At 61.1% G+C, this 27,820-nt stretch overlaps 1 protein-coding gene and 1 long non-coding RNA gene across 2 annotated transcripts; one reads left to right on the top strand and one right to left on the bottom strand.

Moving 5' to 3' along the window:
• Positions 1-120: 120 nt before the first annotated feature.
• On the bottom strand, positions 121-27,820 carry LTBP4 (latent transforming growth factor beta binding protein 4). Its single transcript, XM_070632780.1, is given in 34 exon segments — positions 121-535; positions 1,443-1,595; positions 1,989-2,369; positions 3,309-3,461; positions 4,382-4,528; positions 4,732-4,860; positions 5,173-5,244; positions 5,540-5,806; positions 7,069-7,215; positions 8,501-8,626; positions 8,706-8,837; positions 10,666-10,797; positions 11,079-11,201; positions 11,608-11,733; positions 11,965-12,093; positions 13,053-13,172; positions 13,260-13,385; positions 13,866-14,108; positions 14,736-14,861; positions 15,659-15,784; positions 15,868-15,999; positions 16,580-16,723; positions 16,848-16,874; positions 16,877-16,996; positions 17,634-17,798; positions 18,365-18,487; positions 18,591-18,665; positions 19,069-19,171; positions 19,248-19,495; positions 19,901-20,092; positions 24,841-24,950; positions 25,464-25,602; positions 25,770-25,828; positions 27,658-27,820. Coding segments are annotated over 34 exon segments (4,896 nt in total). The 5' UTR covers positions 27,804-27,820; the 3' UTR covers positions 121-380.
• On the top strand, positions 21,708-23,152 carry LOC139085460 (uncharacterized). The gene is made up of 3 exons (XR_011543766.1): positions 21,708-21,835; positions 22,311-22,419; positions 23,031-23,152. It is a non-coding gene; the product is annotated as an uncharacterized lncRNA (long non-coding RNA).

Raw genomic sequence — 27,820 nt, 5'->3', positions numbered from 1 at the left:
AGGCACGGGAATTAAGAGACAGACACGGCGTCAGCGGTGAGAAGAGGATGCAATTTAGCGGCTCCAAGAATAAACTCCGGAGCCAGACTCTGAGAAACATTGGCAGATAGAGGCAGAAGGTACAAAATAGGTGTTTTTTAATTGAAAAGTTTTATAAAAAGGAGAGGGAATGTGAAGGGGACCGTGGGCTAGTCCCGGGCCCCGTGGCGGGGGTAGACGGGGCTGGGGGTGGCGGGAACAGTGAAGGGCGTCCTTCCTCCCATCGGTCTGTCTGTACTCTCCAACCAGGCAGGCGTCCCTCTGCGCATGCGCGTAGGTGGGCGGGCGGGACCACGGGGCAGGGCCCCGAGTGCGCAGGCGCCGGGTGGGCAGGCCTGGGCTCAGGCTCGGGGCCGGGCGGGCGTGCAGTGGTGTGGCTGGTGCGAGGGTGCGAATCCCGGGCGGCAGACACAGCGGAAGGAGCCGTCGGTGTTGACGCAGCGCGCGTTGACGCACAGCGGGGAGGCCGCCTCGGCCTCGTCACACTCGTTGATGTCTGGGGAGGGGGGTGCATGGAGGGCTGCTCAGGACTGGGGCCCCGAGAGCCGCCTCCTTGGCCCCTGACGCTCCTGGGGCAGAGGGGTGTGGATGCTGAGCTTCCTGTTTGGAGTCTAATCCAGCCACTCCTACCTGCTAGCTATGTGACCCTGGGGAGGTGACTTAACCTCTCTGTGCCTCAGCTTCGAGTTCTGTAAGATGGGTATGGTAGCCTCTAGGTCACTAGGTTTTTATTAGGAAAATAAAACTGATGACGATATCCACAACAACAAATGCTTACTCTATACCAGACGTTGTTTTAAGCATATTACTTGTATTAACTTTATCCTCCTAATAACCCTACGAGGTAGCTACTGTGATCCCGTGTTACACATGCGCAAACTGAGGCCCAGCGTGGGGAGGCCTCTTGCCCAACGTCCCGCCAGAGCCCACAGTCTGCCCGGGGGCTTCTCAGACCAGCTCTCAAAGTCTCTGGGTGCCCGGCCCCCCTGCTCTTTCACAGCTGTGAGACCCTGGGGCCCTTAATTCTCTTTTCTGCGCCTCGGTTTACACATAGGCCTCAGCGGCGTTGTAAATCCATGTTAACGATGTTCTCAAGACTATGAAATGGGTTCTATGACTATGCTCACTTTTCAGATGAGAAAAACCAAGCAAGGGACAGTGACCTGTCCAGGGTCACACAGCAAGTAACTGGACTGAGTCTGAGATCTCTGCTTTCCTCCCGGTCCGACCCCGCCTTCTGCAGGCAAGCCCCACTCCAGTGCAAGAATTACTTCCTGGTCCCTCCGGGCGGGCCTGCCCCCTCGATGTCCCTGACCGCCCCCTCTGTCAGGGCTTCCCCCCTCCCCCCACCCCCCCTCCCCCCCCCCACCCCCCCCGCATGCTGGCCCCGGCCCGCCCCTCACCGACGCAGGCCATGCGGGTCATGTCCAGGCGGTAGCCGTCGAAGCAGTCGCAGGTGAAGCCCTCGGGGACACGCACGCAGCGGCCGTGCGCGCAGCCGTCCAGGATCCCGCATTCTTCCGCCTCCAGCCCCTCGTAGGGCCCGGCCAGGGTGCCTGCTGAGAATGTGGGGACTCTGCCTTCGGTGGCTCAGGGTCTCTGCCTTCCGTCCCTTATGCCCCCGCAGTGGGGGTGCGCCCCTGGCTCCGGGTGTCCCCTTCTAAGCGGTCCATCCCGCTCAGGGCTGTGGGGGGCGCTGTGGGGCCGGGAGGTTCACCTGGCTCTGCTCTCCCCAGCCTTCCCTCTGTCCTCATGTCTTTCTTGGTGGCTCTACAGGAACGTCTCCGTTCCTCTTCATCGCTGCCCTCCGTCTGTATCTGTTTTCCCATCTCTCTGCGCCTCTCTCGTTCGGGCTTCTCTCTGGTTCTGTATCTCTCCCTCCCTCCTCCCTGTCTCCATCTCTCGGCACACCTCATCTCAGTCTCCATCACTCGGCGCGCAGTGCTCACCAGCATAGCCTCCACCTTCAGGCGACTCCTCAGGCTCGGGGAAGGAGCCGCGGGTGTCGCGGGGCCGATAGCGCCAGCGGGGGCCCGGGCCGGGTGGAGCAGGAGCCTCAGAGTCACCGTAGGGGCCACCGTCGTCCTCAAAGTCGGGCATGTCGAAGGGTGGCGCCCCGTAGGGGGCCTCTCGGCGCGCGAAGGGCCCAGGTGGTGGTGGGTAGGGGTCGTAGGGTAGCACGGGGGGCGGGTACAACTCGGGCCCATACGGAAAGCCCTGGTAAGGTGGACCTAGGTCTGGGCCATACTCGTAGGGGAGTCCAAAGCCACCTGGCCGCACGGGACCGTACGCAGGGGGGCGCAGCACATTGCACAGGGCCTCAAAGTCATCTGCGAACAGGAGCCAGGCCTAGCAGTCAGCCCTTGCTGGCCTCACACCCACCATTCCTTTTCCCCCTCTGGGAGGGGGGGCTGGACGAGAGGGTGGGAGGGCCTTGGGCTGAGGCATGGGAGGGGCTCCAAACGAGGGTCGGGATCAGGGGTTCCGGAGCCAAGATGGAGGGCTGAGGGCTGAGACTGGGATTCCACGGGTCTGGGATCAAGAGGACCAAGGACTGCAGGTGGGCATCAGGGTCCAAGTGCTGGAATTGGGGGACCCATGGGAGCTCGGACTAGGGGCCCACAGAAATGGGGTGGGAGTGCTTTAGGGACCAGGACCACTAGTCGGGGCTGGAGGGGCCAGGATGTATGGGAGGGGCTCTGAGCCACAGGCCCTGGAGGTCTGAGGATTGAGGACCCGGGTCTTTGGGCCTGGGGATGCAGCTGGGTGCCCAGGGGCTGAGGACTGGGGGACTCGGAGGTTTTAAGAGCCAAGACTTGGGGATCTCCAGGGCTGTGTGTTGGGGTCCTAGGCACTTGGATGTGGGTGGGACTTGGAGGTCTGTGGGCTATGACCAAGGAGTCTGTGGGCCAGGATGGTGGGGTCTGAGTAACTGGTATTTGAGGCCTAAGGGTCCAGGATTTGGGAGAGGGGCTGTCTTATGGGCCATCTTGGGGTCCTAGAGACCAGGAGTGGAGGGTCTGAGAGACCAGACCTCAGAGCTCCATGGGACCGGAACTATGGGACCTGCTGAGTCAGGCCTTGGGGTTTCTGTGGTTGGGACTTGGAGGTGTTTGGGATGTGACGTGGGGTATAAGGGACCAAGGTTTAGGGATGGGCTGGGACAGAGAGGTCTGAGGGGCCGAGTTTGGGGCCATCTGGGAATCCGAGGGCCTGGATCTGGAGCCTGAGGGGCAGGGCCCTGAGGGCGGCCAGGCAGGTGGCAGTACCTGAGTCCTGGGCGGGGCAGAGGGCGCAGTCCATGCCCCAGGCCTCGCCGTAGAGGCAGCAGCACTCCGTGTAGGTGGCCTGGCGGTCCAGCCGAGGGCGACTGCACACGAGGTCAGCCCCCACCTCCTGCCAGCACACCCCCAGATTGTCGTCTGAGGGTGGAGACAGCATGCATCAGGGTGGGACCGGTCCTCGGGTCCTCCCCTGCTGGAGCAGCCCAGCCACCCCCTGCCTATCACCAAATCCTCGTCGTTGGCTGTGATCTGACTCCCGGGGGCCCTCTGAGGGAGCTGCGGGTGTGTACAGCACTTGGTCTGGCATGAGGCTGTGACACAGGACGAGAGAGCAGGAGGGGTCCAGTGGCTGAGAGATAGGGTCTGAGAGGGCTCTATGACCTCGGGGCAGTTGCTTTTCCTCTCTGAGCATTATCTGAATGAAGTCTCCAGGTGTGGGGGGCATGTTGTAGGAACAGGAAGTGGGAGAAGAGAGTTTGGGTCAGTGGGCAAAAAGAGAGAAAGAAAGGACCCAAAGACAGACACATCTAAAGAGTCAGAGACTCAGAGAAAACCAGGAAAGCAAAGATGCAGAGACGGAAAGAAACAGACCTGGAAACAAAGTCAGACCCAGGGAGTGTCAGCAATTCAGAGAAAAACCTAAAGACAGAAACCCACAGAGAGGTGGAAAGAGACAGAGACACACCGGGAAATAATAACAGGAAGTGTGCCTTCAGCACTTAGCAAGACCAGCTCCCGCTGTGTCCTTAAAAACAAGGTTCCTCACAGCCACCCTGTAAGGAGGGGCTATTGCCAATCCACCCAGTGTGCAGAAAGCAAGCTGGGGCCCAAGAGGCGACGAGCAACGGGCACCTGTACACACGCCCAGCAAGTGGCAGCCTCCTCTAAAACCTTTGCCTCTAACCCCCAGACCGGCTGGCCTCTCCAAGAGGCAGACACACAGACATGCTAAACGGGGCTTGACGGGGCGTGGCCCTTCCGAGGGCGTGGCCTGGGGGGCGTGAGGCTGAGCCGAGGGAGCGAGGGGCGGGGCGAGGCGGGCCCGGGGGCGGGGTTACCGAGGCTCTGGCTCTCGTTGGAGACGCAGCGGCGCCGCGAGCCGTCCAGCACCAGCGGAGGCTCGCACGTGCAGTGATAGGAGCCGATGGTGTTGACGCAGCGGCCGCCCTCACAGGCCGGCTCCTCGTCCGCGCACTCGTCGTTATCTAGGGAGCCATGGAGGGGGCAGTTAAGAAGCAGCCCGCCACTCATTCCCATTTCCCCAGCGTCCTGACAGTGTGATGGATGGAGTCTAGACTCCAGGAAGGACCTCCTGCTGGTGGTGGCCACCTTCCAGAGAGCAGCTGGCGTGGTCCAGGGTTGGGGAGGGTTCCCCGGGGGACACGGGGAGGCGGGGGGGAGCTCGTACCGATGCACTCCAGTCGCTGGGCATGATAGTAGTAGCCGTTGCTGCAATAGCATGAGTAGCCTGGGGCAGTGTTCACGCACACGCCGCTCTTGCACACCTGGTCTCGGAAGAGCTGGCACTCGTCCACGTCTGTGGGAAAGATGATCAGAGATGCACCCCCCCACTATGAGAGATGGGGGTGGGCTGGAGCGGGGGCAGGGGCAGGGGGAGTGTGTGTCTGCGGGGTATGACCAAGGAAGAGAGAGACAGAGATGGCCATAGAGACCCAGAGGTAGAGACAGGGAATGATGGAGACAGAGAGAACAGAGGACTGGGGGAGGGTGGGGGGGGGGGAGACCAAGAGAGAAACAGGGTGAGAGACAGAGAGAAAGAAGACAGACAGAGACAGGGTGAGCCCGAGCTGGGCCTGGGGCTGCGGTGGGGGCTTGACTCTGGCCTCACCTCTCCGGAGGCTGGGGTCTCCGCTGGGTACCAGGTAGCCGCGGCCGTGAGGGCACAATGACTGGTACTCGGCTGCACACAGAGACACGCCTGAGACAGACCCTGTGGCCCAGCCCCTGCCCTGGGCCTGTCACGACCACCCATCTCAGCACTTACTGTTGTCCCTGCCCAAGCCGCCCAAGCCCTCAGCACCCATACCCGTTTGTGCCCACTTCTCAGCCCCAGGCACACCGGGCTGGCAGCTCACTCTTGCCCTTGCAGTACCAGTACCTCAGCCCCGTGTCCACATGGGTCCCCTGTGCCAGTCCATGCCCACCTATTTCCACCCCACTCTGAGCCGTGTGTCCACCCCGTAGCCCATGCCCACCTGTCTCGGTGCTCGGGCACTGCTGGATGCGGCAGCCGCTGCCCCAGCCCTCGCCCACAGTGCAGCAGCACTCCTGCCACGTCACGTTTCGCGCCAGGATGTTGTCACATGCATCCGGAGCTGCTGTGTCAAAGTAGCACTCCCGGCGCCCGCTGCTCAAGGGGCCCTGCCTGGGCGTGCTGGGCCGGCGGGGCGGGGGTGGCTGGGGTGGCCTGGCAGGCAGACTGGGGCTGGCAGGTGCCTGGGGCTGTGAGCCCGGAAATGTGCCTGGGGAGACCAGGGGCTTTAGCCCAGTGTGGGCTGAGCCTCTGGCCCCCACGTTACAGATGGGGAAACTGAGGCCCAGAGGGCCCCCAGCCATCAGTGGCAGAACCAGACTCCACACTTCTCACCATCTGTCATCGTCTCGCTTTCTCCCATCCCCGCCTCCTGTCATTTCTGCATCTCTTGCCTCCCCACCTCACACTCTCCCAGGCGACTTGCCAATCATCGCAGCTGCAGTTTGGGAGGGAGGAGAGGGGACTTCCCTGGCCTCCTGGATGCCTCCCTGGGCCCTCTTATCCAACATGTCCCAAACTGGCCTCGCAGCCTTCATTCCCAAAGCCAGGCATGGGCCTGGACACCGCTCCCTGACCCAGGTGGCCCCATAGCCTGTCCAGTTGCCTCTGGAGCCTTTCTCCCACTGACCCCTCCTCCCCTCCCATGACCCCTGCCATGGTCCAGCCCTGTCTTCTCCTGCCCAGGTCCCCGCCCCGGCCTGCTCCCTAGGCTCCCAGCTCCCAGTGTCACCCCCTCCAATCCACCTTCACATGGCAGCCAGAGGGAGGTTTCAAAATACAATATACCCCCCTCCCACTCAAAACCCTTACATGTGCCACAGTGTCCCTGGGAAAAGGCCAGCCGCCTGACCACAAGCAGGTCACTGTGACACTACAGCCCTCTGGCTGTGTCCTCTGCCCGGAAGGCCCTCCCTCCCTCACTTTGCCTGGCTCCTTTCTACTCATCCTATGCCTTTCAGTTCAGACAGCTCCTCCCACAGGAAACCCTCCCTCCTCTCCTCTCAAGCTGAGGCAGGCACCTCCTCTGGATTCCCACAACCCCTCAGCCTTTCCCCATCACAGCCTGGTTCCCTCAGGCCTGTGCTTCCTCCATCCCAGCCCTGATTTCTCTGGATTGCCACTATCTGGTGATATCTCTGCCTGCACTCCCACTGGATTGTGGGCCCCTTGAAGACAGAGTGGTCTTCCTCGTCACTGCTGTGTCCCCAGTGCCCAGAATAGTGCCTAAACACCGAGGATGCCCTGTGAACATTTGTTGAATGAAGGAATCTGGTAGAGTCAGGGCCAGGATCTAGTTCTCCTGATACTGAGTCCCACTACCCATGTGAACCCGGGCATTCTAAAGGTTTTTGTTGTTGTTTAAAACAACAACATTTAATTGATGGCAGCTGTCCACATCAGGAATGGTCAGACCACATCACTTTTCTGTGGGGCCAGCAGCCATCAGTTAAATAGACACATCTGTCTCACCAGCAGAAGTCCGCGGGGGAACACAGCGTCCGGTCATGGGGTCAAACTCCTCAGGGCTGGTGGGACAGACACAGAGGAAGGAGCCTTCGACATTCTCACACAGGGCAGCTCCACACACACCCTGTAGCGTTTCACACTCATTCACATCTGTGAGCAGGAGACAGCAAGGGAGACGGAGTCAATGGTTGTAACCTTGTCAGATTTCAAAGGTCTAAAATCCTGAGCTTTCAAATATAATGGGTATTTTTAACGGCCCAGACCCCATCATCCACTTAACTTCTGGTGACAAACCCTGGATTTCCCTTGGGAGCCCTCTGCTCCTCCATTTTCAACTCATGTGTTTTCGAGCAGGGCTAAATCTACTCCGAGGCATGGGCACAAGTCCCAGGCAGGGCCAGATTATTATATTTCTCTAGTTCAGAGACAGGCAGTGACCAAGCTGGGCCAATCAAAGCCAGTCCTGGGACTTTTGCTAGAAACATCCAGAAAGAGCCTCCCTTTTTAGCTCTGGGGTTGCCAAGCTGACGATGTCAGCTGGGAGGGGCTGGGCCTCCTTCGTCACCGTGAAAATGGAGTCTGCCTGAAAATAAACACCACGGAGGGAGGCAGAGCCGAGAGAGGGAGACGGCTAGCCTGGTTACAAGGTCTGGATCCAGGTATGCCTGAACTTCAGAGATCCCAGGACTTCACAGTTTTAATTCCTTTAAAGAAATAAAGCCTGTTGTGTTTGCACTTGTCAAACTTAAAGAACGGACAATTAAGATTCATGCATTTCACTGTATGTAAATTGAACCTCAAATGAAAACATCTGTAAACACCTACTGAAGTCTGCTTAAGGCTATGCATACTGAAGAATTTAGGGAGACTAGAGAATTTAATTTTAAACCTATCCAAAAAATTAGGTGGATTAATGGCTAGATACGTGAAGAAACAAATATTATAAAATAATAATAATAGGATATAGGTCACGGGTGTGCAGGTGTTCATTCTACAAATCTTTCAATTTGCTATATGTTTAGAAATCTTTCCTATAAAATGTTGGGAAAAAAGAAAGAATGTTTATATACACTTAAGATTAGGGCAATTTATACACTTTATACATGTTTTGTCTTTGTTTTGTTTTTTGGTGAGGAAGATTGGCCCCGAGCTAACATCTGTTGCCAATCTTTCTCTTTTTGCTTGAGGAAGATTGGCCCCAGCTAACATCTGACTTTATGCATGTATTTTTTAAGCACCCCCAAAATAAATCTGAATGAATAGAGTTCCCATCATTTGCAACCAGAACAGTCCTGACTGACATGGAGATCATCTTATATTCTAAGGTCTAAATTGCACACCCTAACGGTCACATTTGTTGAGATCTATGGAGAGGAGCAGGGCCTGACCAACCTCTCCCCCACCCTGGCCCCACCCACCCCTTGGAGCCCCGTACCCACGCAGTGACGCCCGTCCCTCGCCCCCTCGTATCCCTGGTCACAGAGGCACTGGAAGGAGCCGGGCAGGTTCTGGCACACGGCGTGGGCCCCGCAGAATGACCGGTTCCGGCATTCGTCCACGTCTGCAACCACCAGACAGTCAGGCCATTGCTGGACCCTCCATCCCCTCCACGTCTCACCCAATGCCCAGGGGACACTCACCCTGGCATCCACCCCCTGGCGTGGGCTGATAGCCAGGGTCACAGGCTGGTGTGCAGCGGTACGAGCCAGGGGTGTTCTCACAGCGCTGGGCCCCACAAATCGCTGGGCCATATTCTTGGCATTCATCCACATCTGCAAGAGTGGGGAGGGGCGGGGTGGGAGTCACAGGCCTGGATTCACAGGTTCCTTACACTGCTCCCCGTTCTCATGACTGCAAATCCCTAGGAACCTGGTATCTAGGATTCTGAGCTTTTAAAGACTGACAAGTGTTGATAACTCTGAAGGCATCATTGCCATTTCTCACATAGCCAAACATGGTCCCACCTCAGGGCCTTTGCACTTGCTGTTCCCTCTGTCAGGAACACTCTTCCCTCAGCTATCTGCATGGCTCCCTCCCTCACTTCACTCAGGTGTCTAGGTTATACCTCCTAGCACCCCCTCTCCCACTGCCCTGTCATCTCTGTCCATTTCTCCTGCTTTATTCTCCTTCTTAAACCTGACATTGCATTATATCCATGTCTTTTTTTCCTTCTTCTTCTCCCCTAAGCCCCCCAGTACATAGTTGTATATTCTAGTTGTAGGTCTTTCTAGTTGTGCTATGTGAGATGCCACTTCAGCATGGCTTGATGAGCGGTGCTAGGTCAGCACCCAGGATCCAAACTAGCGACACCCTGGGCCACTGAAGCAGAGTGCATGAACTTAACCACTTGGCCACCGGGCCGGACTCTATCCATGTATTTCTTGGTAAGCCAGCTGTCACCTCTCTAGAATGCAGACTCCACGTGGGCAGGACCTGTGTCTGTCTTGCTCCCCACAGTATCCCCAGGGCATAGAACAGTGCCTGACACAGAGTGGGTACCCCCCCAAATTGCTTGTTGAATGCATTTTGCATTTGTTCCCATATTTATTGTCTCCCCGCCTAGCATATCAGCTGCAGGAGGGGAGGGGTTTCGTTGGACTCATTGCCTGTTGTGCCCCCAGTGTCTGGCACATGACAGGTGCTCAGCAAACTCTTGTGGAATTAATGAATGAGACTCCATGAAATCAGGTTTCCATGAACCAGAGGTCTGGCAACCGGAGAGCCAAAGGGAGCCAGCCCACAGACGTCTCATTTGTTCCACGAAATGCTGGCCCACACACCATCCAAAAAAACACTTGGATTAGTCCTGGCCTCCTGCCTCGATCGGTCCCCTGCTGGAGCCTGATGGGGGAGCCAGGCAGGGGGCATGGGAGGTGAGGGATGGGGTGGGGGAGTGGAGGGCTGGGAAGGCGTGGAGGAGAAGAGCAGGCAAGGGGCGGTCTGAAGGCGGAGCAGAGACTGGAAGGGGTGGGCCTAGACGTTCCCAAGGCCTGGAGGAGTCTGAGGAGTGGAAAAGGACAGAATCTGGAGAGGTGAATAGAGTGTGGAAGGGCAGAGCTTAAGCGGGCAGAGATCAGTGCCGGGAGAAACCCGCGGAATTTCGCAGCAGGAAAGGATGGGGCCCAGGACAGCTAGGGTTGGGCCTCTTTGGAGGGGAGCTGGAAGCGGAAGGAGTGGGGAAGGTGGGAAGAGGGCAGTGCAAAGTGAAGGGGCCTGAAGAGGGAGAAACAGGAGGTTTCAATCCATGGGTCCATTGGAAGGGGGGGAGGCTAACAGTTCTTACTATAGGAGATGTCTTACTAGGGGACCGCCTAAAATGTGGAGTGTGCTCAAGCGGCAGAGGGGCATGGGCTGCTTCTGGAAGCGAGGCTTGGCCTGTTTCCTGATAGGAGTGTCTTCCCCATCCTCCTGCCTCGCTTCCACAAGAAAGTACAAGGACACGCTGGAGGCTGATTTCCACCACAAAGATGGGGAGAGGATTAAATGCATTGGTTGGGGGCCCTTTCCCTTCCCGCAACTCCGTGAGGCCTGGTGCCCCTCCTCAGTCCCAAGGGAGCCAGCTCCAGAAACTCGTCGTGGGGGCGGGGGGCGTGGTCTCACCGTCACAGGTGCCCCCCGGGCCCGCGTGGTAGCCAGGGTCGCAGTCGCGGACACAGCGGTAGGACCCAGGGGAATTCTCGCAGCGCTGGGACCCGCACAGGGCCGGGCCCCGCTCGCGACATTCGTCCACGTCTGAGGAAGGGAGGGAGGGCAGTCAGATGGGGGAAGCAGGGAGGCAGAGAGGCGAAGGAGGAAAGGTGCGGGGTCAAGGAGGGGAGAGGAGAGTCAGAAGGGGGGCGGGGGGCCAAGAGAGGAAGAGGGCAGAGGAGGGGAGATGGGGAGGCAAAGAGGAGAGGCGGGAGACGCAGGAAGGTGGAAGGGAGGAAGCAGCGAAGGGGAGGCGGGGGGAGGGGAGACAAATGGGGGACACGGGAGGCAGGGAGGAGGGGTCAGGCCGGGGCGGGGCCTCTCACCTAGGCAGGAGGCCAGGTCCGGGCCGGCGCGGTGTCCCGGAGGACAGACGCACTCGAAGGAGCCGTCAGTGTTGGTACAGATGCCGCTCTGGCAAAGGTCCTCCTCGCTGCACTCGTCCACGTCTGCAGGACAGAGTGTCGGAAACCGCCGCCCCCTCCTCCTCCGCTTAACCTTCCAGGCCCCGCCCCCGCAGCCCTTGCCCCGCCCTCCACCGCCTTTGCCCCGCCCCTTCGGCTCCAAGGTCTTTAACTCCTTCCCCCACCTGCCTTAGGCTCCTCCCTTCCCTGCCAGCCTCACCCCTCCCACGGGGTCAGACCCGACCCTTGACATTCACGGCCCAGCTACCCAGACTCCGTCGTTCCCGCCTTTCCCCTCCAAGCCTCGCCCGGGGTCTCCGCAAGCCCCGCCCCCAGGATGCACTAAGACCCTGGCCAAAAATTCAGACTCCCCATTCCGCCGTCTTCTTGTCCCGACTTCTCCTGGTATTCGCCCACCCTTTCCCGGTCCAGGCCCAGGCTGGGGACAGACCGAGGCAAGAGGCTCCGCGGGGTCCGGGCCGGTAGCCGGGGGCACAAGTACAGGCAAAGGAGCCGTCGGTGTTGAGGCACTCGCCATGCGGGAAGCAGAAGTCGCCCTCTAGACACTCGTTCACGTCTAGGGTTCGCGAAAGAAAGGGCTGCCGCCCAGCTGCCCGGACCCCAGCCCCGCCCCCAAGGCAGCAGCCCCGCCCCCACACAGCAGCCCCGCCCCCAAGCCGCACCCCTGAGGGCCGGCTTTTAAGCTCCACCCATAGCCCCTTAGTGCAGCCTCCACCTGCCCCGCGCGCTTTGCCCAAGACCCCAGAACTCCACTCCAGGGCTCTCCGGCCTCTCCCCAGCTGCCCACCTGCGCAGGGCCCAGGCCGACCAGCCGGCGCCCGGTAACCCGCCGCGCAGCTGCAGCGGAAGGAGCCTTCGGTGTTAGTGCAGTGCCCGTGGGGGCCGCAGGAGGCACCCGAACTGCACTCGTCCACATCTGTGGGAATGGGGGTTTCAGAAAAGGTCCAGTCTAGGGACACGCCAGACAGATCCCCTTGGGGCAGAGACGTCTGGGGGAGATGATGGGAAGTGTCTTAGGTTGGATATGGGGTGAGGGCTGTAGGACAGAAGTGGGTAGGGAGGACCAAGGTCCCCTGATTCTGGGGACCATGATGGGGGGCTCTGCGGGCTGGGTTTCTGGGAACTCCCTGTCCCAGGATCCTGGGGTCAGGTGAAGGGACTCTGGACTGAAACAGGGGTCAGAAATGAATAGGGTAAGGAGTCAAGTATTATAAACCAGGATCATTGGATGGGATTCTGCTGAGTCAGGGGTCAGAGTCAGTGACTGGAATCTGAGACCAATTAGGGTCAGGGGTTACAGTCAGGGTCCCAAATTCTGCCTTTAGTCAAGTGTTGAGGTCAGTGATCATGAACCCAATCAGGCCCCAAAGAAGGGACTCTGAGAAGGGGCAAGGGCAGGTGCAATGAAAGAGACAGAATCAAAGGTCACACAGAGTCAGGGGTTATAGTCAGGGTTATGGTCAGGAGTTAAGGTTAGGTCAAATGTCACAGTCAAGTTCAGCAGCCACAGGTCACATTCAAGGCCAGGAGTCGGGAGGGTCACAATTGCTATCAGGGTGGGGTCAGGGGTTATCAGCAGGAGTCATGGTTAGAGTCAAATGTCACAGTCAAGTTGAGAGTTCATGGGGCACAGAGTCAGAAGACACATTCAGGGTCAAGGGTTGTGGTCCAGGTCGGGAATTGCAGTCTGGGTCAGGGGCCCATAGTCTAGGTCAGGAGTCGCAGTCAGTCTCTGGGTAAGTGCTCCAGGTAAGGAGATTGAGGTCCAGGTCAGGAGGTCATGGGCCAGGTCAGGGCTGTAGTCCAGGATAGGGGTCACAATTTGGGTCAGGGGTCATACGCAGATCCAAGGTCACAGCCAGGGCCTGGTCTCACCAGTACATCGGCCACGGTGCAGGTGGTAGCCAGCAGGACAGGCCCTGCACTGGAAGGAGCCTGGTGAGTTCACGCACTCCTGCCCAGGACACGCCAGGTGGTTCTCACACTCATCCACATCTGGGGGCCAGAGGAGAGGGTGGCCTTGAAGAGCAGCCCAATGCCCCCGTCACCCACACACGGTCCTCCCTCCCTCCCCGGCCTCACCCTCGCACTGGGAGCCAGCGGCGTTGGGTTGGAAGCCCGTGGGGCAGACGCACTGGAAGCTGCCTTCCGTGTTCTCACACCGGCCGTAGGCACAGGGCGGGGGGCTGCGGGCACACTCGTCCACATCTGGGGCAGAGGGGACCCGTGGGGCTGAGGAAGGGGCCTGGACCCAGACTCATTGCCATCACCACCCACCCTGGCATTCCAGTCTGGAGGCAGCCTGCTAGACTTTGCCCAGCCTGCTCCCTCCTGCCAGGAGGACAGACCCCTCCCTCATTTCCCCAGTTAATGGTCTCTACATCTGCCAGCGTGAGGCTAGGGCCCCACTTCCTGCATGTGGCCTTCCCTGCCTCAGAGTTGTCCCCTCCTCAGGGTTCCCACAAGCACAAGAGTATCACCCAAAAAGGGAAGAGGAGTGGAGAGCACCCTTGTATTTAGAGAAGAGGAGAAGACTCTAGAGTCAGGCCCTCCCCACCCTCTCAGTACCCCCACCCCTCTGCCCCTCTCCTCTATCACTGAGCTCCATCACACTGCCTCTCTGTCCGCAGTCATGTCTCTCTCCAGTGCCCACAGCAAATAGGAGTGGAGAGGACTCAGCACCCTCACCTTGGCAGGGGGCCCCCGGCCCTTGGGAGCGGAAGCCAGCAGGGCAGGCACAGTGGAAGGAGCCTGCCGTGTTGTCACAGCGGCCTGGCCCGCAGGGTGGTGGCTCCTGCGCACACTCATCCACATCCTCTTCACACGCCGAGCCCCGGAAGCCAGCCGGGCAAACACAGTGGAAAGAGCCGGGCAGGTTCTCACAGGCTCCTCGGCCACAGAGGCCCGGGCTCTGGATGCACTCGTCCACATCTGTGTGGGGCAGGGGCCCGGGGTCACACCTCCCTTATGCCCCCCATGCTCCACTCTGCCTCCCTGACCTCCATTGCTTTGACATTCCACCTTCCATCATCCTGCCACCCTGTCCTCATCACTCTGCCTTCCATCCCCCATCACTCTGCCTCCTGGTCTCCATCATCCTGCCACCCTGTCCTCATCACTCTGCCTTCCATCCTCCATCACACTTCCTCCTGTCTCCATCATTCTGCCACCCTACCCCACCATTCTAACTCTCTATCCTCCATCCCTCTACCCTTTCAACCCCTATTAAGCTGCCTGTCTGCCTCCTAGAACTCTGCCTTTCTAGTTCCCATCAGTGGGCCTCCTTCTACTTGTCCTCCATAACTCTACCCCTTCCTCTATTACTGGTACCTCCATCCTCCATCCCTCTGCTTCCTCATCCTCCATGACTCAGCCTTTCTGTTTCCATCCCGGTGTCACTCTGTCTCTACAGCCATCAGGCCATGTTCTCAGAACCTGGCCTCTGCCTCCCATCAATCACCCTCCCTCTGCCTCATTGCTCGTCTCTCCATCCCTCATCACTGCCCTTCAACCCTTCCCCCCCACATCCCTTCCCCTCTGCCCCTCCTAGTCCCTCACCCTGGCAGCCAGCTCCGTGGGGCGCAGCCTGGTACCCAGCGGGGCACACGCAGAGGAAGCTGCCTGGTGTGTTCTCGCAGCGCCCGCGGTCACACGGCGGCGGCACGCGGTGGCACTCGTCCACGTCTGCGGGCACAACCCCAGGCGGCTGAGACTGGAGCAGACACTCTCCCCACCCACCCCTGCTCCAGACAGCTGGGGGGGGGGGGAGGCGGGGAGGGCAGGGGCAGGGCCAAGCTTGGGCCCTGGCCAGGCTGGGACCGGAGCCAGGAGCAGTAGGGGGGACCCAGAGTGACTAGGTTTAAGGCGAAGGCAGGGCTTGAGTGGGGAGGGCAGGACAAGGGCTGGGGACCCGGCCAAGGCAGAGGTGGAGAGGGGAACGGTGAGGGGGGCAATTTGCGGAGGGCAGGGCCTGGGCAGGGCAAGGGCGGGAAGGGCAGCTTTGGGGACCCAGCACAGGGAAGGCAGGAGCGAGAGAAGGGGCGGTTTAGGGATGTAGCACTGGTGTGGCAGGGTGGCAATCAGGGGTCGTGGTCAGGAGAGAGGTAGCCGCGGTCACAGGATGGGGCGGGGCCCGGGGGTAGGTGGGAGCGCCTCTGGAATATGTAGGGGCGGGGCCAAGGCAGGGGCGGAGCCGAGACCAGTCCCTGAGAGGGGTCGGCCCCGAAGGAGGGCAGCGACCTGCCCCGACCGGAAGGGTCAGCCGGGCGGGGAAGGGGCAGCAGTGCGGCCGAGGGGAGGGCAGGAGCTGGTCTGGGGGCGGGCCGGGGCGGGCCGGGGCGGGCCAGGCCGGACCAGGGCGCGAGTATAGTTGGGCAGAAGGGGCGTGGGGAAGCGTGGGAGGGCGCCAACTGCTCCGGAGGGCCAGCGGTAGCGGGACCCGGCAGAGATGGGGCCCGGAGCCAGCGGGGCGGGTTTCTCACCCAGGCACTCCCCAGCCCGCGGGCCGGCTCGGAAGCCGGGGCCACACACGCAACGGAAGCTGCCTGGCGTGTTCTCGCAGCGCCCGGGAGCACAGGGCGGGGGCACGCGGCGACATTCGTCCACGTCTGAGGGCACGGAGGGGCTGGTCAGGAGGGGAGCGGGCAGAGCCCCCCGCCCCGCCTCCGTGCGCCCCCTCTGCCCGGCTCACCGATGCAGTGTGTGCCCTGTGGGGTGAGCCGGAAACCGGAGTCGCAGGCGCAGGTGTAGCCACTGGGCCGGGGGATGCAGCGTCCCGGGCCGCAGACCTGGGGATTGCGCTGACACACGCCCGCGGAGGGACCTGGGGGGTCCAGTCAGCCAGGGTTCCCCCATCTCTGAATCCTCTGTCCCTTTCGTCCCAGTACAATCCCCTCAGATCCTCCGCCTAAAACACCCTCACGGATGTTCCTCCCCAAGCCCAGGCTTCCACTCCCCATCCTGCTCCCCTTTATCATGGGACCTTCTCACCAGATCCTCCACCTGAATCCTCCCATAACCCTCCACTCCTCTGCCTGAGATAGGTTCTTAGCGCCATCCGTGAGAAATAATTATTTGTCATTACTGAGCACTCTCTGTGGGCCAGACACTTCAGAGATAGCTCACTGAATCCTCACAATGGTCCCCATTTTACAGATGAGGAAACTGAGGCTCAGAGAGGTTAAATGACTTGTCGAATTGACAGAGAATTTGCACCCTGGCCTGTCCCACTCCAGCTCCCGATGTAACCACCATCCAACCCTCCAAATCTTTATCTCTTCCCACCCCTGCCTTAACTCCTCTGCCGGTGACGTCCCTATTTGTTCCATCCTGGGATCTTGACCTTGGAACCTCCTGCTAGAACCCCTACCCGGCATCAATGCCGTCGATTCCCTCTATTGCACCTGATTCAGGGATCTCAGGACCAGTCCGGGCGGGGATGCTGGGCAGGGGAAGCTCAGGGCCTGGCCGGGGTTCAGGCCGGGGCTCAGGCCGGGGTTCCAGCCGGGGCTCCAGGCGGGGTTCTGGGCGACGGGTGGGCAGAAAGCCTGGTAAAGAAGCGGCATCAGTGAATGGAGATCTGGACTTGGGTGTCCTCACTCCCTCTCCTTTCCCCATGGGGCTGGGGCAGCCCCTGGGAGATGACACCCCCTCCTCCAGAAGCCAGCTCACCTGAGGGTGGTCGAGAGGTGGAGGGGGGGCTCGGGGCTGGCTGAGGGACACGCGGGGTGGCTCCTGGCCCAGGGGTCTGGTGTTGTAGCGGAGGTCGGAGGCCGAGTAGTGGTAGCCAGGGCCAGCAGGGCAGATCTCCCGAAAACCCTCTAGGAACGGGGAGGCGGGGTGGGCAGAGAGAGGGCATGAGAGCAGGAGGGAATGAGAGAGAGAGGAGGGGGGGTCTAGGGTTTGGCTTTGGCTGGGGGCGGGGCTTGGCCTGGGAGTGTTGTCAGGGGTTTGGGCTGGATGCTGGGATGGGGTGGTACCCGGGCTAAAGACTGGGAATTCTCAGAGGCTGAGGGTGGGACCACGGATGTTTTTCCTCCTTTGGGATGGGGGCAGGAACAGGGGTTGAGGGTCTGCGTGGGGGTCTACAGGAACTGCGTTCAAGGCCAGGAAACAGGTCCATTGTGGGATCTGGTTTTAGGCAGAAGCTCGATTGCCAGGGAGGCGTCCCAGAGAGGGTCGTGTCTAAGACGGGGCCCAAGGCGGAACCTAGGCTGAAGGTAGTGTTTCAGGAGCTGGGGACTAGACCAAAGCTTGGGGACAGCATTGGGCAGGCAGCATATCTCAAGGACTAGGAGCGGCCAAGGCTGGGTGTGACGCTCAGGGGGCTCAGCCTAACTTCAAGGTGGGGTATCTCAGGGGTGGGTGTGGCCAAAGGTGGGCAGAGTCTCAGGGGTCGGGGCGTGGCCAAGGCTAGCGCCCAGCCAGGCAAGTGGGCGGGGAGTCTCCGGCGCTCACCTGAGCCGAAGGGTGGGCAGAGCTGGCAGCCCCGGCCCCAGGCTTTGCCCACGCGGCTACAGCAGCAGATCTGTTTGGTGATGTTGCGCAGAATGGGCAGCGAGCAGCCGCCGTCGCGCAGCACGCGGAAGCAGGGCCCCTTGGCCTCTGAGATCACGTGTTGGGCTGGGGGAGGGGGAGGAAATTCTTCAGGGCGGGGTTGGGAGTGCAGCGGAACTGGGGGATCTGAGAGGTAGGGGAACGGTCTCAGGGAGGGTTTGGTGGGTGTGAGGGGCACTTGGGAGAGGTCTGAGAGGGTAGGAAGGAGAGGCGCGGGGTCTGGAGGTCTGAGGAAGGTCTGGGGCCTGCGGAGAGTCTGAGGGGTGAAGGAGAGAATCTGAGAAGGATCTCAGGGTCTGAGGAAGGTCTGGTGGTCCAGGGAGGTGACGGGATTTGGGGGCCGAGAGGAGCTGAAGAAAGTCTGGGGAGCTGAAGGGGTCTGAATCCAAAAGCTTGGAGGGGTTCTTAGAAGGGCTGAAGCAGGTCCAGGGGGTCTGAGGTGTATGAGAGTCTGAGACGTTCTGAGCGGGATCTAGTAAGAGTGAATGGGGGGACCTGGGCTTCTAGGAGGATGCGGGGCGCGGGGGGGGGGGGGGCGGGGAGCTAAGGGAATTAAAGGCCCAAGGATGCTCTCCGATGGGGTCTGAGGGCAGGGCGGACAGACGTGGGACCCAGCCTCAGCCCCCTCTCACAGATGCAGCTGCTGCGGGACGAGTCGAGCAGGAAGCCATCGGGGCACACGCATGTGTACCCGCCGTGCGTGTTCGCACACTCCCCGTGCTGGCAGCGCCCAATCGTCGCGCATTCATCCACATCTGCGAGGGATGAGGTGGTCCCAGTGGCGTCAGGGACCAGCTCTTTGCGAGCTCTGCCTCTAGAGCCACGCCCCTCCCCCCTCCCCCGCTCACCCCCGCTCACCTTCGCAGGACCCATTAACCCTTTCAAAGCCGGTTGGACAGGGTCCATCTGGGGCGCCCAGGCGGTCCGAGTTCCCTGTCGAGAGAGGAGAGGGGTAGGCCAGGGGCGGGAGGAGTGAGAATGGAGTGGGCGGGGACGAAATTGGGGTGGGAGGGACTAAAAGGTGTTGGGTGTGGTTTGAGCGCAAGGTCGGCCTTAGGTTGGCAGTCTGACAGAAGGCAACGTGGAAGGTTCCAGAAATGCAAGAGTGGGGCCATGGCACAGAGGCAGGGTGAGAACAGTGTAGTCAAAGTCAGAAAGTGGGGTGAGCGGTCCCAGAACGGTATGGATAGGTCTAGACTGGAAATGATCCCCACAACTGGGCAGGTGTGGCAAGAATTTGTGAACAGGGTTCATCTATGGGCAGGGTACGAGCAGCGACGGGGTTATTTATCACCCCTCCCCGGCTCCGAGCACCTCGGGGACGCCTGGGACTTACCCAGGTGCTCGGAGCACGGCTGACAGTCGTGAACGCCCCAGGCCAAGCCGGCCCCTCTGCAGCAGACCTCCTGCGTCCGGAGCCCGGGAAGCGGGGACGCACACTGTGGGGAAGTGTTGGGTGAGCGCGCCCCCGCGCGGTGGCACGCTCCGGGCCCCTCCCCACCAGCCTCTTCTCACTTCGCCTCTGCGCAGCTCCCGAAAGCAGTAACCGAAGCCCGAGGCGTCCGAGTAGCCGTCCTCCCGCGGCGCGCTCTGTGCCAGCACCGTGTAGGGCGCCGCCGCCTCTGCCCGCGCCGCTGCCTCTGCTCGTGCCACTGCCTCGGCATCCGCCTCTTCCCAAGGACCGGACACACGCTCCACCTGGTGCACCACCACAGACGCCTCCTGAGGGTGCTCCACGTGCACGCTCACCATAGATGCCACTCCTGGAGGGAGGCACGTCGGGCAAAGGGGTGTCTAAACGGGTGTGGTTTTTTGTTTGTTTTGTTTTGTTTGCTGGAGGAAGATTAGCTGTGAGCTAACATCTGTGCCAGTCTTCCTCTACTTTGTATGTGGGGATGCCTCCACAGCATAGCTGATGAGTGGAGTGGGTCCGCGCCCGGGATCCAAAACCGTGAACCGGGGCCGTCGAAGCGGAGCGCGCATAATTTTAACCACTCGACCACCGGCCCGCTCCTTTACACAGGTTCTTAGGGACTGGGACTAAGAAAGGGGGTAAAGGGCGCACTGGAGAAGGGTACTCCGGGGAAGGCAGGAAAGATGAGGGATCAGAGGAAGGGAGAGGTGGTGGGCGGAGGGGTCAGAGAGGACCCCAGCCTCACGCTCCTCACCATGCTCGTCGTCGCGGTGATTGGCCAGCGGCATGGTGTACACGGAGCGGGTGAGGCCTGGCATGGCCGGGGCCGGTGGCCGGGCACCCGTGGAATGCAACTGGCAGAACTTGCCAGCGAAGTCCGGCGGACAGAGGCAGCGGTCAGGCTTCACGCACACACCGCCGTTGTGACAGATCAAAGGACACAGGACTATGGGGAGAGTGAGTACACTCAGGGTCGGTAATTGCCCTGGCAAGCACCCCTGGAGCCAGCGCATCCAAGCTAGTTCAGTCCCTAACGTTATAACTACACCCTCAAAGGCATCACTCTCAGTCGCTCCACCTTGAGCTGTCTTGTGCCACCCCCACCAATCCTGGCTATCTACACTGGCTGGGTCCGGTCGTAGTGCTCTCAGACGTATAGCTCCGCCCACTGGATCGGCTCACCACGCCCTCCGGCTCTTCATTCACTTTCATGTCACCCCGCCCTCGCTCTCGAGTCCCACTTTCTTGCAGAGTCCGCGGTGTACCAGCCCCGCCCAGACAACGCTGTCCCCGCCCACTCTATCTCCTTCCTTGGCATGGTAGCCCCTCCCATCTCGTCGACAGGCTAGGTCTTTTGCTGTTCCAGTCCCTCAGATCCAGCGCTGGTCCCTTTCATTGACTAAAATCACAGTTTAGTCACTGCCTGGCACCGCTCCTCCCTCCCAACTCTGTCGTACCATTCTAGACACGCCCACACCCTGTCTGGTCGGGTCCACGACGTTCAAGCTCCGCCCACTGTCTATGCGTAGACAGGGTCTATGCGGCCCGCCCACATCACCTTCTACCCGAGGGATTCTAAACCCCGCCTTATCAAGGCGTCTAACATGCTGCCTTTAGCCCCGCCTACCTTCCTTTCCTCACTCTGATTTGCCCGGGCTCTTTCGCTCACGCCCCTCCCACCCCACCTCCCAGCCATCGGGGCACCCTAGCCCCGCCCACCGCGCTTTGTCTCCGCCCACCTCCCCTCTGGCTCTGGATCCAGCGTTCTAGCTCTGCCTTCCCGCCTCCAGTAGCCCCGGGGCGGGGCCACTAGCGGGAACGCGCCTCCTCTCCCCTCTGCGCGCCCTCGCTGGGCCCCGGGCCACCTCTGGGCGGGGCACTGCCAGCTGTGCGGCGGGGTAAACAAAGAGAGGGGTGCGGCGGGGGTAGGGCGGCGGCTCCGCATTCCGGACCCTTGGGGAGCCCCGAGCCCGCGGAGCCAAAGAAGGCCGGACGTATCCTGCGAGGGCACCCCCTCCCTTTCTCCCCCGGGGCTGCCGAGAACAGCTGGAGACAGCTGTGCGGAGGGGAGGATGGGGGCAGGCGGCCGGGGCCGTCCAGGAAGGCGTGCGTGTACACTGGAGAGAGGAAAGAGAGGGGGTCCCCTCAAGAAGGGTAAAGAGACTGGACTCCTGGGCGATCAGCTAGGGGGCAGTACTCTGGGGTTCAAAGACGGCTCGAGGTTTCTGGAACGGAAAGGGAGCCTAACTCAGAGCAAACTGAGGCGCCCTTCAACAGGAGTCCTTTGAGTCCTTTTGGGGAGAGTTACCTAGACAACAGGACTCTAGTGTCTTCTAGAGGATAGCCAGTTAGAGAGTGCTGAGAACAGCATTTAGATTCAGGGGGAAGTGGGATCCCTGGGAGTTCCCAGCACATGAGAGCTTCAATTGTCTGGGAAGACTCTATTCCCCCCTCCCCTCCCAGCTAAGGGATTAGGTACCCAAGTCTTTTCATTAATGATTGCTTCGGGCAAGAACAGTGTCTAGAGACCTCTTGGGAGGATCAGCTGATCAAGACCAACTCTGGGGTTCTCTGAAGGTGGATGGAGCAGAAGTTCCTGGGGAGGGGAGGGGTCAGCTGGAAGAGCGGGACTTGGATAGACAGGAATGGGGGATCTCTGACGGGACTCCATCGGAAATATAAGAAAACGGTAGGCTTTGTGGGAAGAGAATTCAGCTAGGGACCGGGGTTAACTGTCATAGGGTTTATAATCTAGGGTTTCTCAGGGAAGTGGGGAGGACTAACTGAGGGACAATACTACCGAGTTTTCCAGTGAGGGGTACAGTTTGGGGAGATCACATAAGAAAAATGGGAGGGAACTTCGCTGGAGGGGCTGGTCTCTGGAGCTGTTGATAGTGGTGGGGAGAGGGTTTAGGGTCTGAAGGCAGACATTCTGGGCTCCCTTAGTTAGAGGAGTCGGGCCAGGACTCCAGGGGGCTCTAATATGGGTCCTTAATTGAGTGGCAGGCCTAAAAGAGGCTTAACTAGGAATCAAGATTCCAAAATAGGAAGTCTGCTGGGGGTCGTGGTAATCCAGCTAGGTCTGGGTGCATTTCCCAGCCTCCAAGGGCACTTCTCAGCCTTCTCTTGGCCTGAATGCAGCACCCCCCCCCCCCCCGCCCCAGCTCCCTGAGGGCTCCCACACCGGGGGAGAGCCGCTCGATGGGCACCGACAACTCCATGGCCCACGACCCTGGAGGAATGAGGAGCTGAGGACATCGAGGTCCTGCCGAGGTCAGCCCCCTTTCACATGCCCCTCCTTGTGCCTCCAGGGGCTTGGCACCCGCCTGGGCATGGCGCCTGGCACGGGGCTTGGGGCCGGGAGGGAGTGAAGGAAGGAGAGAGGAAGGGGAGGAGAGAGGGAGTGGCAGCGGGCGGGGGCTCAGGCGGGAGATGAGCTCACGCCGGCCCCGGGCTGGGTTGGCTGGGGGCCAGGCTGGGTGAGTTCTCGGCGCCAGGGGCCCCCACTCCCCACTCCAGAGGACCTCCGGGGTTGGGGGCAGGTAGGCCCCGATCCCGAGAGCCCACCCACCCCCGCACCTTGGGGCCAACAGGTGGCCCACCCTTCTCACCTCACCTGAACCCCCCCGCGGGCTCCTCATCTCTAGGGGTGCCCGGTGCGCACCCTCCTCCTGTCCCCCCGGCCCCCAGGGGGCGCCCCTTCCCCCTAGGTCTCCTATCTGGATTTCTCTCCCACGTGGGACCCTTGCAACTCAGGGTCCTGCAGAGACCCTCCTTCTGGGGGCTCTTTCCCTCGCAGCCCTCCGGATCAACTTTGCTCACCCCAATCTCCCTCCAGCCAGGCACTCCCATCCTGGACTTTCTTAATCCCTCCCACCCCACAGACGGAGCAACTGGGACACCACCCCGCAGGGCCCTGAACCTCTCTCTTGGCCTCCAGGGACCCCTTCTCCCAAGCTCCCAGGACCCTCAATTCAGGTATTCCCCACTTTGACTCAAGGGCAGGAAAGCCGACCCCAGTCCCCTCACGTGGGACGCCACAGGTCCCCGAGAACCCTCATTGCTTGCAAAATCAGGACCCTCAGGACTCAATCCCAAAAGCCAGGAATGTGATTCCCCAGCGCTACTGCACACGGAATCTAGGCTCCCTCTCCCTGGGGGACTGTCTCCACCATCCCTGGGGATCCTCCTCCCCCGGGGAACCCCTCCCTCGGGACCACCACCCCGCACTCACAGGCGCGGAAGCCGGGTCCCCCCGGGGCCGCCCCGCCGGGCGCGCCGCTGTCCACGCTGGTGGTGTTGCGGGGCGCGCAGGTCGGGGTACAGCGGGGGCCGGTGGGCCCGTGGACGCAGCGCAGGCCGCACACGGCCGGGGTGAAGCGCACGCGGAGGCGCTCTCGGGGCCGGCCCAGCCCGGGCTGCGGCCGGAGCAGCGCCAGCAGCACCAATAGCGACATCCAGAGCAGCCGCGCGCCGCCCGCCATGGCTGCAGCGCCGCGCTCCGCCGCGCCGCCGCCCCAGCCCGCCCGAGGGGCCCGGCCGCGCCCGCCCGCCCGCGGGGGAGGGCGGCCGCGCCCCCGCTCAGGCCCCCCCTCCCCACCACTCCCTCCCCGGCGGCCGCGCGGGGGCGCGTGGGGCTGGGCGCGCAGCCAGAGGCGCGCAGGCTGGGCGCTAGGCTCGCAGGGGGGAGGGGACGCCCCCTCGGCCCCCCCTCGCACCAACAAGTGAATGGGGCCCGCAGGGGAGCGGCGAGGAAGGGAACAGGTGGGGGCGGGCCGGTTTCTCCCCAAACAGGGCTGAATCCATAAAGAGGAAAGAGTATTGGGGGCCGCATTTGGGGAGGCCGCTAAAGGCTGATTCTCCGCCCTAGGCACAGAGAAAGGGCCTTCAGTGGATAGGGGCCTGTCATTGCACATCTGGGCAGCCAGGTGGCACATCTGGGGGAGAGGAGAAGGGTCGGTGCACCTGGGCACATGAAGGAATTGAGGGTCTGGATGGTGGGCAGGACGCTGGGGTGGGGGACACACTTGAGGATGTAGTCACATCTGACCAGGACCCCCACACCTGGTAGGAGAAGTCAGAATGGATAAGGGGAAACGGTGGATTGAGGCTGTGGGCGGGGGTCCTCACATCTGGCCGGAGGCCCACATCTGGAAGACTTTAGGGAGGAGGGGACACATCTGGGCTGAAGGCCACAGCAGGAGGGGGACTTTTGAGGGTGGTTGAGACCAGGGGGTGTGCTGGCCCAGGGGCAGAGCCGGAGCTGGAGGAGGGCAGAGGGAGGGTCCAGGAAGCAGGGGGAGGCCTTTGGCCCCTAGCCGCCCCGCAATTTTGGGCATTCGGTGACAGGGCAGGCGCCAACCCGCACAATCGCTTTTGTTGTCTGGGCTAGTTCGGCTGCGCTCTCTGCAGGCACAGCGCCCCCCTCTTCGGCCGCGGGGAGCCCGGACGCCTGGCTTCCCGGCCCCACCCTCGCGGGTCAGCGCCTCTGGCCGGCGTCTGGTCCTGTCCCAGGCTCACCTCACGCGGCCGGACGCCGGGGTCCCTAGAGGGGGCCATGTCCTGGGGGGGGGGGCGCTGAGCTACAATGGGGGGCGGCTAGGCGGCGGCTGGACCGTGGGAACCAGACGGTTTTATCTGGCCCGGAACCCCCCCCCCCCCGCCCCCCGGCAGAGGAAGGGCGGATGTTCTTACCCCGAGCCTGGCCGGCAGGGGCGCGCTGTGGGGGCCTCCTTCTCAGCAGGGCCCGGCCCCCCGGCCCGCGGGGCCGACGTCGCCTTAGCAGAGCTCGGGCCTCCTGCAGCCTGGGTGGGAGGGGGCAGAGAAGGCGCTGTTACCGCGGTTAGGCTGACCCCCCCCCTCGCTGAAAGGGGCCTCCCACACCAACCAGGATGTTGTCCAGTGCCGGCTCAGCCCAACTCCCCCAACCGCTTTATGGGGACCAGGCCTCGAGTGTTGTTTCGAGGCTTGGTGAGAAACAGAGACAAAGTTACAGAGATGAGGAAGGGAGAGAGAGAGAGGAGAGAAGAGAGACACAGAGACAGACAGAGGCAGAGAGAGACACCGAGGAAAAGAGAGGCAGTGAAGAGAGAAACAGAGACAGAGATGGAAAGAACAAATACAGAAAGAGGGACATGGCAACAGAGACAGAGAGACAGAGACTGCAGGAAAAGGAGAAACAGAAACAGAGATACAAGTTGACAGAGACAGAGAGAACAAGGGAGAGAGCCAGGCTGTAGAGAAAGGTGAGCCGGAAGTGCTGGGCTTGGGAGCTTCTGAGCACCTGGCGGGGGCAGGGGGAGAAATTGCACACTCACGTCAGTGGCTGCCAATTCAGGGACACCTGTCTCTTCCTCGCACTGGAGCCAGGGCTCGGCAGCGCCCGGGGCACTGGAGTCAGGCACCGCTGAGGGCCTGCACACTTTCCTGGCAGGCAGCTCCGGACCCTGCAGGAGGCTTCGGAGATGGCCAGGGACTAAGTGGAGAAGGAAGGGACCAAGTCCCTCTTTCCACCAAGTGCATTCAGCTCTCCAGCTGCGATGAGGGGTGGGGAAGGGAGCCCCCAGCCCCTCTGCTCCTACCCTCTTCCACCCCCCTACCTATACCCCCCTAGAAGAACCCACCTCTGAAGCAGCGACTCCTCCTGGGCGATTGGCCTGGGCAGCAGCGACAAGCAGCAATGCTATAAGTAAAGGAGAAGTCCCTTAGGCCCCTGGCACCCTAGAACCCCCCCAAAGGAGGGCAATGGGGGATAGGGGAGGGAAAGCCAAGATGAGGCCTGAAAATGCTCCAAAGAAACAGACGTGCGACCAATTTGAGGCACTGCGCTCGATGCCTCAGTTTCCCCATCTGTACAATGGGAGGCAAATCGGCTTAGACTCTCCAGGGATGAAGGCCACAGCAACCTTACTTTTATTTGTCTTCTGAAGTGTTTGGCGGTGAGGTCTTACTGGAAAAGACGTTTGAAAGTCTTCTTTAAAAGTGATTTTTCAAAAAAGACTCAAAGAGGATTTCTGAGTGCATTGCCAAGCCCCGACTGTCTGGGAATCTAGAACTCGGCCCAACGCGCACATCCCCGTCCAGGACTCAGCCGTCATCCCGCGCGTGGCCGGCAGGTGGCGCCACTTCCACAGGCCTCAGCCGTTGGGGAGGGAGGTCCTCCTTTGACGGTGGGTCCAGCAGGGTGCTGAGGTGGAGCGGGATACAGAAGGAGCCACGGCCCAGGACTGGGAATCCCGAAAGTGGGAAGCCCGTTCCTGCCCTTCCACGCTGTGTGTCCTGGAGCCAGCGTCTCCCGCTCCTTGGGCCTCAGTTTCCCACCTGACTAAGAGGAAGGAGTCGTTTTTGGAGAAATCTCCGCGCCCAGAGGATCTCAGACTCTGAGTAGCGGAGCCCTCAGCTCCGGCGCAAGTGCGTCGCAACCAAGGGGCCCCCCAGACAAATCCATTATCCCCAGGCTAAGGGGGACGAGGGATGAGGGCTTGCGCGCGCAGGCCCCGAGAGAAGGGCAGTGGGGGGATGCTGAGAAGGGACGTCGGGCGCATGGACTCTTTCCAGACGGGTGGGGCCCAGTGGGGGAAGAGGGTGCCCGCGAGGAGCCTCCGGGACCCCGATTTCGCCGTCATCCCTCCCTCCTTTTCTCCAGGTTAACCCCTTCCCGGCCCCGCCCCCGGCGCGGCTCGGGTTACTAAACGCATTCGCAGAGACCGAGGCGGGAGCTGAGCCCGGGGCCTTTGTAACGGAGCGCTGGGCCGCTGGGCCGCTGGGCGGGGGGTGGGGGTGCTGGGCAGATTGTTCCCTTCGATCTCGTCACCCGCAGACAGGAAGGATGGCTGTAAGCCCCAAATCTATAGGAAATTCTGGATCTCTCGTCGGGAAATCACTGGTACCTCATTCAAGCCTGGAGTTCTCTAATTCTAGGAAACTAGAGCATCCCAAACATCATGAAATCTGGACACCCCCCCGCCCCGCACAATTCCCCACAAGCCCCTCGGCCATCAACCCCAAAGTTCACTTCTTCCCAATGAATTAGGAAAATCCAAGGGTCCCTCTTAATTAACCTAGCCCCCCAAACCCTTGAAAACCAGGACATCTCAACTCCTCCATGAAGTCCCTTCGTAACCCCCCATACTCTTCCTCCTTATGAACCCGAGAAGTTTGCGGAACCCCATCCCAGCTCGAGGGCACCACTCATCTGTCATCCTGGGAGAACTCAAAGCCCTAACCCCATATAAACTGATACCTTTCTCCGAATAAACCTTAAAATTCCCTGGAGCCGTATGCATCTCTACCACACCGGAGGGAAACCCCTCCCCTCAGAATCTCAGTGCTCCCCGGATTCTAAGCCCCACAAAATAGAGGGCCCCAATAAATCCAAGGGCTCTGGCTCTTTCATCCCCACCCCGAAGCAGTGGGTTCGTATTCCCCTAAATCTGAAAGTCCTGGTCCTCCCGGATCACCAGCCTCATTGGGTGGAGGGAGCACAAAAAAGGGGGCCGCAGCGGGGCTTACCCGGCCCGGCGGCCCGGGGTCATCACCTCGACGGCCTGGCTGGAGCCGGGGCTGGCGGCAGAGGCGGCGGTGGCGGCGGCTGCGAGGAGTGGCAGCAGCAGCACCAGCAAGAGGGGGCGGCGGCCGCGAGGACCAGGCCGCAGCATCGTGTCCGGCGTGGAGT

This window comes from Equus przewalskii, chromosome 9, assembly GCF_037783145.1.
Source record: "Equus przewalskii isolate Varuska chromosome 9, EquPr2, whole genome shotgun sequence".
Taxonomy (NCBI): domain Eukaryota; kingdom Metazoa; phylum Chordata; class Mammalia; order Perissodactyla; family Equidae; genus Equus; species Equus przewalskii.
This window is presented reverse-complemented; position numbering and strand designations above follow the sequence as displayed.